This window comes from Paramormyrops kingsleyae, chromosome 2, assembly GCF_048594095.1.
Source record: "Paramormyrops kingsleyae isolate MSU_618 chromosome 2, PKINGS_0.4, whole genome shotgun sequence".
In the NCBI taxonomy this organism is placed as follows: domain Eukaryota; kingdom Metazoa; phylum Chordata; class Actinopteri; order Osteoglossiformes; family Mormyridae; genus Paramormyrops; species Paramormyrops kingsleyae.
The window spans coordinates 25,320,718-25,334,237 of record NC_132798.1 but is presented as its reverse complement, the minus strand read 5'-3'; the positions used below and the strand labels follow the sequence as shown (position 1 = coordinate 25,334,237).

Below are 13,520 nucleotides of genomic sequence, written 5' to 3'. Positions count from 1 at the left end.
GGGTCAAGTACTACTCTTGTCCAAATTCTGTTGAATAAGGTGAGAACAAAATTATCATTTCAATTGATTTCAAGTTCATTCATTAATGTTGCACGCTTGTTATGGTTTTACTTTTAAGGACAAAATTAAAATGACATCTGTAAAAAAGTTGGTATTTTATTCTTTTGATTAATTTGGCGCCCTCTAATGTCGCTGTTAACTGTGTTCAGATCAGTGAATGGAATTAAATTGGAAGCTATACTTAGCATTTAATACGTCGAGTATTCGGCAGTGCGTTGCATCTGTTTTCATATTCCCAGTATCTTTCATTAAACGCCTTCAGTATGATGTTACAAGTTTTCAGCAATCGTTTTGTTAGTTTTGTGAATATGAAGCTCACAGCCAGCAGAGCTCCTCCAGCCGCGGCGTCTTCGCGTCCGTGACGTCATCAAGGCGCGCCGCAGCGGCTGTGGATGGCGCCATCCTGACAGCGTGTGTGTTTCTGCTTACCGCTGACACCAGCGCACTTTCTACTTTTTACAAGACTCTTTGTCACAGGTAGGTGATATTAAATAATCATGTTACCAGACCGGACAGCATCTCGCTCTCTTAGTTCCGTGGCGAGATAACGCTTTTTTACGGTTATTTAGGCCTAGGCCGACGTTTGTAGGTGCTCTGCTGTTTACACGTTTCGGTTGTAAAGAGAATTGTGCCAGCTTCGTTCAGCTGTTCTCTTATTAAAGCAGACTCGTGCCCTCTTCGTTGTCACGGCTAGATCGTCAGGTCCGTTCAAGGAACATAGGAACATCGTTTAAGTCGTATATGCATTACGGTTTCCCTTAGAGACTAAACACGCGTTGTATGAACTAGTTGTGTAGTTCGGCACTTTAGTCCATGCGTGTGATGCGTGTATTTGCTAACAAAACATTTTTTCAGCTTGCCGTTTCCTCGGTCAGCCAAATACGTGTTTAAGTAGGCCCTGGCTCATTAATTGACAGTAACAGCACTTATAACTAACTTGCTAGTTTCTGTTTCTAGTTTCTCTTGCTAGTTATTAACTTATTTCTAGTTATTAAGTCATTTCTGTTATGTTTTGAGTACATGTTACTTCTTACAGATCTGTATCCTTTATTTATAGGGGTTTCGTCACTGCCAAAAGTGTATATATTCATGTTATCGTCCATATACAGTAATGGTGTCATGTATTTATGTATTACAAATAGCTTAAAGCATAAACAAAAACGCATGTTATGGGTCATTAGCCAATCGTATACACCTGAACTTCATTTAAAGAAATTATGTATCCATTTTGTGTCAGTTGGATATATTGGGCCAGGAGCACAAATGACCTGCAAAAGCGGAGGCTGGTTGTCTACTGTTATGTAGCTCATTTTACATGTGTGGAGGCTTGTTGGCTCTAGCTGTGGGTTGTGACTCTATTTCCATGCTCAGAAGGTTGCTCTTTAAACTCTCATGACCGACAGAGTGATTGTATCACTGTTGGGCCCTTTAGCAAGGCCTGTAACCCTGAACATTGCTCCAGGGACCCTGGAACAATAGCAGACCCAGTGCTCTGACCGCTTCTAGATGTTTGAGTCTGTGTGATTGCACGTCTGTGTCTCTCAGGAGGGTAAGATGGAGTATGCAAAGATTAAAGAATTCCTATGTACCTGCATTTGTGCACATCGGCAAATAATGCATCATTGTCATTGGTGGTGGTTTGACAGGCATCTCTCAGAAATCCGAGACAAGACGTTTGCCTTTGGAATTGTTATGCAAATGTATTATATGTCCCTATTGTAACAGCGCTAAAGCCGAACGCACAGCCTACACTGGTTATCTTGGGAATCAGTCTAGAGCACCATCATGGTTAAATGTAGCCCAGGCTGGGTGATTTGGCTGAGATCAAGTCCCACCATGTTTAGTTTGGTTCAAGTGGGCTTCATGCTGAATGCCGTTTTCATTAATTAAGCTGATGTAAAGTCTGTAGTGCTGCAGTTCCGAATACAGTTACTCTGTCTACTTCTACCATCTAAACTAAACCCTTAATCATATTTAAATAATTTCAGTCATTTTATTTTAATATTATTTTTCAGATTTGAGAATGGTGATTTATTAATCCGAGGGTGAAGTAACATTAGTTATGAATTTATGATCAGTATGTGCATCAGCTTCTGGAGTGATGGCTGTAGAATAGAAGGTGGGGATGGTGGCATTTCAGAAGGTTGCTGTCATGTGCTCAAGTTGTCTGTTTGTCTAATTGCAAAAATCCATGGAGTTCATAAGATAAGAGGGTATATGAAGAAACATTTGGAGTATTTTGCATCTACAGTAAGCACAATGTAATTATTAATTATGCTTTGATTACAGTACTGTTGTCATGTCTATCAGCAATTATATTTAGTTATTTAAAAAATAATAATCAAAAAGTACATTTTGCAGCCAGTTTTTTTTGTGTGTGACCTTGGCCCTCTAGTGGTGTATTTGTGTATTAATTGTTTTTATCGAGCCTGCAGCCCTTTAAAATAAAGTCGGTATTCAGCCTGACACTATGGATGTCCTTCCCACTGCCTTGCGTGTCCAGTTTGCTGGGGGCAAATAAGCCCCCCCTGCGGGGACCATTATCCTGAAAGGCAGCAGACTTTGTTCATGCCAGTTGTCGAAAGCCACCCAGAGACTTGCACACATTTCGGTCAGTAGGTGGCTGATGTCTGTCTCTGTTGTGTCCTATTCAGGTTTTAACAGTTCAAAGAGCTTTGTAATTCTCAATTCAATGTTAAATTATGTCATGGGGTCTAAGTAGCCGCTGTGTGACTGGGATAAGAGAAACTGGGGAACCTTTTTCCTCCTTGTTGTATTACTGAAGATTTTATCGCATGTGTCTATTGAGTCACTTAATGAAAACACAATGTGAGTCGTTGAGAAATTTGTTTTCAGTGAGATGCTGTTGTTTTAATGTCAAATCCTCGTATGCATGAAAGCACCCGGCTCGGCAGTTCGTCAGCCTTCAGGTTATGAGGTATGTCATGAATGTAATATCCTAAGGTTTGAGCTACCAACACAAACAGGCTGGTTGTGATGATAACCTGTTTGTTTTTGGCTATATTACACTGACTGATAATTAAGCCAATTTTACATTTAACCCGTTCATAATGCTTTATAGTCAATAGTTTGTTCACACCTGCTTGAAATGAAAGTTAATGGGAGTAAATGTTGGTCTAATGAATCAAAAATTGAAATATTTAGGTTGAACTTGCATGTCATAATGAGAGTGGCTGAGTTCTGCATGTGTGGATCCTACGATCAGGCATGGGGGGGCTGGGTCATCGTCTGCGGTTACTTTGCTGGTGACGGAGTTGATCTCTGTCAAATCGATGGCAGTGTCTACCAGTCTGGCTGTGGTAGCTATAATTATTATAGAATGACATAGTAAAGCCGTCTTTTATTCTTCAGCAGGATAGCAGCCCAAAGCACACCCCATGGAACATGAAGGACTGCTCTAATGACCCGGCCTGCCCAGTCTCCAGACTTCACAGTCCCATAGAACAATGTCCTTGAACATTAGTATATTCTGCAGGAACACATAATGTGCAGTATTTTGTAATTATATATTGTATTCTTCACTATAGGGCCATCTTGACAACAGTTCTCATGTTACGCATTTGTGTCCGTCTATATATTGTACTGTGCAAAAGTTTTACGCAGTCTAAGAAAATTATGTTGAAATTATATTCATATCGGTGTAAAACTACGATGGTGCCATTTGACGTTGCACAGATACTTAGTAATAACTCTGTTACTGCTGAATTACAAATCGGGAACAAATATAGTCGCTACTTGACATAAAATATGCGTCACGATTCATTAATGAACAAATATGAAATCAGTATTTCACATGTTATTCATGACTTGTTCCTTCAGTAGTTCTTTAGTGGTTCCTTCAGTAGTTCAAAAAGGTTTACAGAATTAAATATATGTATATGAGATCAGTATTTAATAATAACCTCAATTTAATGAAAATCTGCGAATGCAGTCAAACACCAAAATATCTAAAAGTCTTATATTTTGTTTGGTTACTTATGGTTAAGGTTATCATATTTAGGATTAGGTTTATATCCATAGAAATGACTGGACAGTCCACGCAACGATAGGAATATATGAGCGGTGTGTGTGTCCGTGCGCTCACGCCCTGATGTGGACTGGCACCCTGCCCTGAGTGTCACCTGCTGTGATAGACCCCATGGTGGTTCTGACCCCGTACTGGATAAATGGTTCCGAAAACTGGAGTTATGGATGTTTTTTTTTTTTTTTTTTTTTTGTGACAATTTCAAGTTGTACGCACTGTTTTTTTTTCTAGGACACAAAAGGGTTTCTGTGTTTTTTTTTAATGCATGTCTTTAACAAATTGAGCTTGAGACCCCTTGTAATTTATACAGAAATATTTTATTTTTTTATTTCATCAAGGCTCCCTGGCAAATCTGCCGGCATTTGTCATGACTGCCATGCCCTTGTCCCTTACAGAAAACACATTCAGTTTGTTGTGCGAAGGATTTTTGAATTGCTGTACTGCTGTACACAAATTTGCATTTCATTAGCGAGAAGGTGAAATGCACTTGTAAATATTCACAAGGTCGCGGTCCTCTGTTTTGATGTTCAGACAGTTTGCCGGGGATATTTAGAGTGCCTTAATGCCTAAGGGAGCTCGAAGCAACAGGCCGAGCTCTATCCTAGCTGTTCCTTTATGGTCTAAACACTCAGACAGGGATGACACTTCAGTCCCCATTTTCATATTTGTTTTGGCTCATTTCAGCAATAATTTAGTTTGCGTTAAGTTTGTTTTATTTTTGGGATGTTATTTCACCTGTCTCCTAGTCTGGTTATTAAAAATAAAATTCTCTCCAAGCACTATATAAATGTTCTTCAGTGGATAATTTCCTTAGCAGACAAAGGAAAAAGTCACCACATGTATCCTGTGAATATAATATGAAGCATTTCTTATAAAGAGTTTCTCAAATGTCACTGACATTTTTCTTTCTGCTTGTGTTGGATGTCTAGGATTATCTAGTAGTATCTAGGGCTGCCGCGATTAGTCGACGTAGTCGATGACATCGACGCGGAAAATGCGTCAACATCAAAATTTGAAATTGACGTATCATTTTTAAATTTTAATAAAATTACCATTATGATTCCTAAAATCAAACTATGGAATTGAGGTCCAGGTTATGAGAGACCTGGGCTGCATCAAATGGGTCCTCAAGACCAATGTCTCCCTTTGGTGAGCAGGACTGTTTGGTGCTGGTTCTCCCTCTACCATGCGAGGAGTGTTGCTGCAGACGCTTCCCTTGTATGGTTCCCCAGTAGTGGAATGAGCTGCCCAGTCAGCTTATCAATGAGGATTTGCTGAAAAGCTTAGAATGCTTTTGGTGAGACCAAGAGTGCCACTAATGAAACTGAAACCTTGCCTTTGGATCTCGCCTTCTCTTTTCCAGTAGAAAATAAATGGGTGTAATCTGGTCTGCAGTCTTGACCAATAGTATGTGTGGGCTTCATCTTGAAAGACAAAGGAGAAATTCTTTGTCCCTCAAAGCCATCACACATTTTAGTCTACAATTTTGGTACACTTTAGGCTATTAGGCTATGAAAGAAACAGATTCAAATGTTAAATTTCGCTAAGACTCTGTAGTAGGAAATAAAACTTGGCAAGTTTTGCAATGATTGTTCCTTTTAAAAAGTCATAGATGGGTTTATGAGAAATACTTTATTTCTTGGCTTGCCATCCACATCTCTGCGAATCTGTTCTTCTGACCAGTTAAAATTTGGGTCTTTGTATTTTTTCCATGCATCCATTATTTTTTAAAATTAGTTTATCATTGTTTCTGAGTTCGTAACTATGCTTTTTCTTGGCCAGTGGTTGTATTTTGTGTTTCAGTGGCAGGTTATTTGCGTAACGCATAACCAGTTGACGATGAACATGCTTAAAAGTCCCACCCCAAAGTCCCAAAGTAGTACCCCGGTGGTTTGCTGCTTTAGTACTAGTCCTGGAGCAGAAATAAAAAAATAAAAAAAAGTACCAATTTTTTTTTTACTACCAAAAGTTCAGCACATGGTGCAGCCTACGCACCATAAGTATTCTTGAATCGTGCTTTGAATCGTCACCAGAGTAATAAATAATATGTATTGTCAATACTTTTGCTGTGTGCAGTATTTAGTATTCTTTTGGTCAAATATTTGGCTGTCTGTTATTTAGAAAGTAGCTTTTGTAATTCCCTTCGCTTTCATTGTTGCGCTGGTAAGTCGCAGTAACACAAATAGCAAGGCACAGAACTGTTTATGGGCTCCTGCTTAGATAACCTATAAGAAATATTTACCTTAAAATGTCACATGAATTTAAGCTCCGTCGGGTTTGTTTACTTCTTTCCTCAACGCAGGCCTGCCTGGCCTTTTACTGCACATTAGGTCACAGCTGCTCCTCGGAAGCTCTGAGTCAGAATTGTATTATTGTTCCAGAACCTAAAGGATGTAAATTCAAGAAGAGAGTGAGTGCTGTGCTGACCTGTGCAGATGCTGTGCTGACCTGTGTAGATGCTGTGCTGACCTGTGTAGATGCTGTGCCAGCTCCTCTGTGTGGTGAATGCTTACTGTATCTGCCAGTTCTTTCCCTTTTTCGCTCCCTCCGCAATTGCAGAAGGTGCTGGGGGAGAGGCAGCCGCTAAGATGGCTTTATACTGAGCGTACGCGACATGAAGAATGGCCTTTGTTTCCTCAGGGATCCCATGGACATCAACAGTGCCAGTTCTGTGGTCCTGCAGGCCCTGACACAGGCCACCAGCCAGGACACGGCGGTGCTGAAGCCGGCCGAGGAGCAGCTCAAGCAGTGGGAGACGCAGCCGGGCTTCTACTCTGTCTTGCTGGTACCCCCCCCCCCGACACACACACACACACACAAATCAGGCCAAACTGTCTGCAGACTCGTCGATAGATGGACAGCTGTTGGGTGGAGCCCGCTGGTACCAGCTGGTGCTGCCTCCCCTGTTGAGGACCCTCTGTTCACTAATAAGTACATATGTATGCGGAATGGCGGTGGACTGTGTAAGGCAGTGTTTCTCAAACCGGTACGCGGGGCCCCACAGACGGTCCACGTTTTTGCTCTCCCCCAATTCCCTGGCAGTTGGGAGGGAGCAAAAACGTGGACCTTCTGGAGGTTCCTGAGGACCGGTTTGAAAATCACGAAGTAAGGGACATACCAGAGGTAGTATGACTTTTTCAGTGTAACATTTGCTTTAAGTTTTTGACAGTTTATCCAAAGTATGAATTTTTCTTTCTGCACAGTTTAATGCAGAATGTCAGATGCATGATTTAATTTAGTGTCTTTATTCCGTAGTTAAGGTTTAATAATGAGAATAAACAGAGCTGCTTTATTCCGAGATTGACACCCCTTTCTCTGTGAAGATCCTCAGGCGTTTTTGCAGGCATTGATTGCTTGGATTCTCAGAAATCAGGGTCATGTGCAAAGTCACAGTTGATCAGACCCTCTAAATTGGTATAATCTCTTTATGCAGTGAAGTGGGGTGACAGACCATCTTTGCTGTGCGAAAACTTAATAGGCATTTACTCTCGATCGATTCATTCTGGGCCCTTCTGCAGTGCTCCTGCCACCATGTTCTAGCCTGTTAGAAACGCAGTGGCTCTAAACTGCCTCTGTTGTGTGGAGGCTAACGGGAACAACCCCGGCACCCACCTTGGCACCGTCGGCATGGTCATGAAGTGTTGCTGAGCGGGTATTTCATTAAAGGTCAGGTTGTGTGTTTGCTTCTGTGAGACGGCCTTCCTGCTCGCAGTTTATGGGTGGTGGGAGAATGAAAGGGCAGCACATTCACGAGGGAAGGGGAAGTTTAATCACAAGTATAGACACAACAAGCAACTTAGCAAATAAATTGGAATAGAGAAGGATGGGCTAACAGGTAAACAGTGTGACAGTTTGTATGTTTTCCCAAGTTTTTGCAGAATATCACTAGAACTAGCCAATTTGAAACCCCCGCATGACTATATTGGTACATCCCTGATATTGCTAACTACCAAGTCATCTTAAGAAAGGGGGGGAGGGAGTGTCTTCATTTTCTAAGCAGAATTTATGCAAAGCTGCTATTGTAGAAGACAGGCTGTGTGAAATGTCAGTGTGGGGGAGGGGGTAATGAGCACCATGGGATTATCGCGCCGTGAATTCTGCTTCATACTGTTGTAAAAGTAATGAACCCCGGCCATCTGCCTGCCTCCACCCATACGCCTGCCTCCACCCATACGCCTGCCTCCACCCATACGCCTGCCTCCACCCATACGCCTGCCTCCGGCCATACGCCTGCCTCCGGCCATACGCCTGCCTCCGGCCATACGCCTGCCTCTGCCTGCCTCCACCCATACGCCTGCCTCCACCCATACGCCTGCCTCCGGCCATACGCCTGCCTCCGGCCATACGCCTGCCTCCGGCTATATGCCTGCCTCTGCCTGCCTCCACCCATACGCCTGCCTCCGGCCATATGCCTGCCTCTGCCTGCCTCCACCCATACACCTGCCTCCGCCTATACACCCACCTGCACCTGTCTGCCTACCTCTGCCCATACGCCCGCCTGCACCTGTCTGCCTGCCTCCACCCATACACCCGCCTCCACCCTTCTGCCTGCCTCCACGCATACGCCCGCCTCCGCCCTTCTACCTGCCTCTGCCCATCCCCTTGCCTCTGCTCATCTGTGCGCCTACGCCCATGGCTGCTGCCATCGTTGAGCCACGTCACAGTGAGGCCTTGCTGACTGGGGACTACCCTTTATCTGAGTTTAGAGGTGGTTGCTATGGTGCTCCTGGATTCCATTTGCTGAATACTAGTATTCGAAGCCTGGACTGATGTTTCACGTACATCGATAGCTGGCCCTCTCCAGTCTCTGGCGTATGGTGTGATTCTTTTACATTGTTAGTGACACCTCAGAACAAGGTGAGGCAGTGAGTTCTAAGAGCCTTATAATGCTTTTGACTTGTAAATCTTACTCCGTTAGCAGTATATATTGATTGGTGTTAGAATGTTCAGTGATCAATGTTAAAGTTTTGGTAGCAGAAATCCTGATGGCTGATAAGATGCTTTTTTTGTAGCCTAATTGTTTGTTCCCCCTCTAGAATATCTTTAACAACCACTTGCTGGATGTGAATGTTCGATGGCTGGCTGTCTTGTACTTCAAGAATGGGATCGACCGCTACTGGAGACGTGTTGCCCCCCAGTAAGTCCCTCTGCCTCCCGCAGTCCATCAGTCCATGGGCTGGAACTGCACTGACTGTAGCCGGGGGAGGTTAGGTTGTACTCATACTTGTACTGTGCCTGCGCATGATTGCACCCCCCCCCCCCCCACCCTGCACATAGGAATGAAATCAGCAGAATTGAATTCATGATTAATGTCCTTCTTTTGTTGCTTGTTTGGAGTCATTTTGGGCACAATGACACACACAAGTTTATCAAGTATGCAACTTGCCATGGTATCATATTTGTTTTGCTAACATTTCTTTAGTTCCGGTACTGAGTACACAACTACAGACATTGCCAATGCTATATATAACACTAACCATGTACTCAAATTGTCTGAACCACTGCTGAAATTCAAAGTGATCTTATAATATAGCTAGATCTTATATAGCAAACAGGCTACGTTAACATAATCGAAACCAGCATCTGTACCTACACTGTGTTTTAAACAGTTAGATAATCAAGCTTAATGAGCTGCACGGGAAGTTTTTTCATATGTTTATTGAGCGGACGAATGAAAGAAAGCAGTAACTGCTATAACCTTTAAAGGCTCTTTCATTATCTGTTTGCTATTTTTTTTTTTTTTAACAGTGGACAGTAATGGTGATGAGTTTGATCATAGAAGAAATACGTTTTACAGTTTTGCATGCTTGTGTTTTTTTTTTCCCTCGTTCGTCAGTGCAGCACCCTCTCCAAATCCATATGGACGAATCAGTGTTAATTTTGACTGCAAATTTTTACTTAGTTTTAGTCATAGTCTCTTGACTAAAATATAATTTAGTTTCAGTCATAATTTAGTCATCTAAATTATTTTAGTTTTAGTTGACTAAATATAAGATTAGTCAACTAAAACTACAGTTGATTTAGTCGACTAAAATTAAAAGTGCAAAGTGTAATGTTTAGTTTCCCTTCGATTTCTGAAAGTCGTTATGTTCACCGACATGAAATGAAACCATTGTTAAGGAATAGTATTAAGGTCTGACTGTGCAGTACACACACAGATTTCACTCTTATTTTAAACACAAACACATGTTTATTTAACCAGAAACTGAGTACTGTAAAATCAGTAGTGCCATTAGTGCAAAAATAAAATCACTTCAAAGAAAAAGTGCATAGGCTACAATGCCACCCGGCCTGCTCTCTCTGAATATTAAAATAAAAATATTAAAATAAATATTTGTAATATTTTCATTTGCTATTGTTCGAGTTAAATGTTTCACCTGAAATTCTCAAATATGTTCAAAGAAAAAGACCAATAATGGTATCAGGGATTTATACCAATTATCAAGAAAAAAAAATTCCAAACATTAGAAACATACTTCTCAACGGCTCTCAGTAGCAGGAAGTGCAATCATTCTATTTTAGCATTTTCAGCATCAAAATAATTACATCAAGGCTACAATTCTATTAGTGTATCGAGCCAAAAATCAACTCTCCTCTCTTTCAGGTGATTTCATGCTCATTTAAGTTTCTGCTTTTTTAACAACCTTATAAAGTTATTTGTTATATAAATCAACTCGGGTGAAACAAAAAATGTAGGAAATCTTATGTAAAATCTATATTATTCCATTATAATCCTAAAATTAGCTACGTCCTATACCTGCCTATAAAATTAGCTAAGTGTAATTACACGGTTAAAATACAAAAGTAGACTATTTACAAGGTAAGAACTGTTACATATGTTTGCAGACATCTCGAATTGAAAATCTCATTCCAGCCAGCTGGCCGAAGTTGGCAACCCCGCGTTTTATTTGAAATGAAAAGTAAAATGCAATGTTTTCGCCTGAAATTGCTTGTCATTCCGTTTGCGTTGTTACTCCAACAAATATAAAACGAATATGAGAAAAACACAACATTTTATATCTATTCGAAATAGTGAGACTGCCTATATCCTACTCGAATAGCGATTAAAGTGATAAGTTTGTATGTATTTATATTAAAACAAGACTTTGATTTTATTACTGGTGTGGGATTATCGAAACCAATACTTAAATCCATGAAAACTAAAATATATGACATAAACACAACTGTATTAGGGTTTTACAGCTTAAGTTAAGCACTTTATATAAACATGCACAATTTTCACATTTTATTTATTTTCTCTTATTTTTAAATGTAGCCCTACTTTTATTTAGTAAATGAGAAAACATTATACATATCGGCAGCCATACATTTATGTTCAGTTCTCTGTCACATGACAATAAATATCGTCAAAAAGTTTTTGAATTGTTCTGAATTTTACAATTATTAGGCTGCTTAAAAATATTTCACACTAAATAGTTAGACATTATGATCTTCAGGACCTTTGCTTCAAGAAATTTTCTCTGACTGGACCTCTTCAAATTTTAGTTGAATAGCCCCGCCTTATGCGAACTACATTAGTTCTGATTGGATCTTGTCTCTGGCAAACATTTTCATCTCGTTTTTGTTAGTTGACGAAAGTGTCAATACACTTCGTCATAGTCTTAGGCCTCGCAAAATCATTTTTATTTAGTTATTGTCTCGTTTTAGTCTGAAAATAAAGGTTGTTGACGATAACTATGATGAAATTTTTTTAACAAAATTAACACTGCTCCCAATACTCACTCTTTTCGCAGTGCAGTTTTGCAGAAAGAAATGACACAATATGTCTCTACCCAATTTGTTCCTTCCAGGTTTGGTTCATTATAGCATACATGTGCGCATGCATGTGTCAGTGGCATCACTGGTGTCATGTCTGGGGTTTGTATCCGGGCATGGTTAGGATCACTAGTGGTGGACAAAATGACAATTTTTGACTCGAACCATTTGCTGTATTTTTTGACCCCACTGCATGGTGCTCTCGGTTTGCTTTAGGGCATCTTAATGCCCATTTTTGAACAAAGAGCACCATCTACTGGGGTAAAATAAATACAGCAAATGGTTCATGAAGCATCGTTTTGTCCATCAATTGCGATCACACAACATCTGTACCCTGCCAACTAATGGTGCTCTGGCCCACCTCTCCAAGTGGGCCAGGCTTTAGCTAAGCACACCGCACCTGGGCACTGTACAGAGCAATCATGCTAGTCAAGTGAACTGGACTTCTAGGGCCAAATGTGCTTGGACACAGTACGGAATCAGCTAATGTGAGTACACTCTTAATCTGCCCTTCCAAGCAGCCAGTCCCTGGATCTCTGGTCTATTGCTTTTGAGTTCCTGGTGTCTCCTGTGTTAGATATTACCAGACAGTCCTGCTTTTAACTGGTGTGCCTGATCCTCAGGGTCCCTCAATCGGGAGCAGCATGGATGGGAGTGAGGGGAGTGGAAAGTGACTGACAGCATGCTGCTTTCCCCAAGATAGCTTTAAATGCGCCTGTGTGGTGTGTCGATTATTATGGTGTTGTTGTCGTGCTCGTCCTGGTCTAGACCTTGAGGGAGGTCTTTCTGAACAAGCATGGTCACGCCTGAGGTCCACCCCAGATTCCGCTTTAGTCTTTTAAATGTCTGTCGTCCCAGACAAACCCCCAACTTCATTCCCCAAAGGGTTGGCGCATGTGTATATATATATATATATATATATTAGTATGTGTGTGTTTCAGGATTCCAACCTTATTATTTCCCGGTGTCAAGTTGCAAAGAATATCAGTGGTATTGGTTGCCACCCTTCACAAGTAATGGGTTTTGTGTCCCATCACTGTCAGAATAGCCATCCTCTATGTCGTTCATGTATGGCCATTCTCGCTCTACGCATTCACTTGGCCCGAATGGAGCATTTCTTTTAATGCGCAAAAATGTTAATCGCCCATGTCGAATCTAGGAGTGCTGCCTTCCGGTGGCGGGGAGACATGGTTTATGTAGAATACTTTAAATTAGATTCCTTTGTCAGACTTTTCAGAGTCGCAGTTCCGATTGAGTTTGCAGCTCTCTCTTCTCTGCCCCCCGCCCCCTGAAAGTGGCAGTTAATTTTGCAGTCTGACACCCGCTGATGCGATGTGCCGAAGGCGCTTCAACATGTTGAGATTAGAAAGTGTCGTCTGACCCCTTGGGGGTGTCACCTAGCCAGCCAACGGCGGCTTGCACTCGACCCCACGGCCTTTCCCGCAGGTGGGAAACGGTAGGAGCATAACTCCCGATAATCTTCGGGAAATGTCAGCGCTTCGCTGCCTCCGCCGTCGTCCTGGAGAAGAATGGCCATTAGCGTTTCTCACCCTGACATTTCCAAGTCAAGCTGTTAACCCAAGCGTGTGCAGGGGCTTATTTGATCCTGGGGTGAGTGGATGCGTGTGAGGCCCCCCTG

General features: G+C 41.6%; 1 protein-coding gene across 1 annotated transcript in view; it reads left to right on the top strand.

Moving 5' to 3' along the window:
• The first annotated feature begins 414 nt into the window (after positions 1-414).
• The window catches only part of ipo11 (importin 11), a 160,237-nt gene continuing 147,131 nt past the window's right edge, over positions 415-13,520 (top strand). The window contains exons 1-3 of the mRNA XM_023803047.2: positions 415-537; positions 6,746-6,890; positions 9,142-9,242. Of these exons, the coding sequence (XP_023658815.1) occupies positions 6,753-6,890; positions 9,142-9,242 (239 nt within the window). The 5' untranslated portion in view covers positions 415-537; positions 6,746-6,752. The remainder of the gene's footprint in view (positions 538-6,745; positions 6,891-9,141; positions 9,243-13,520) is intronic.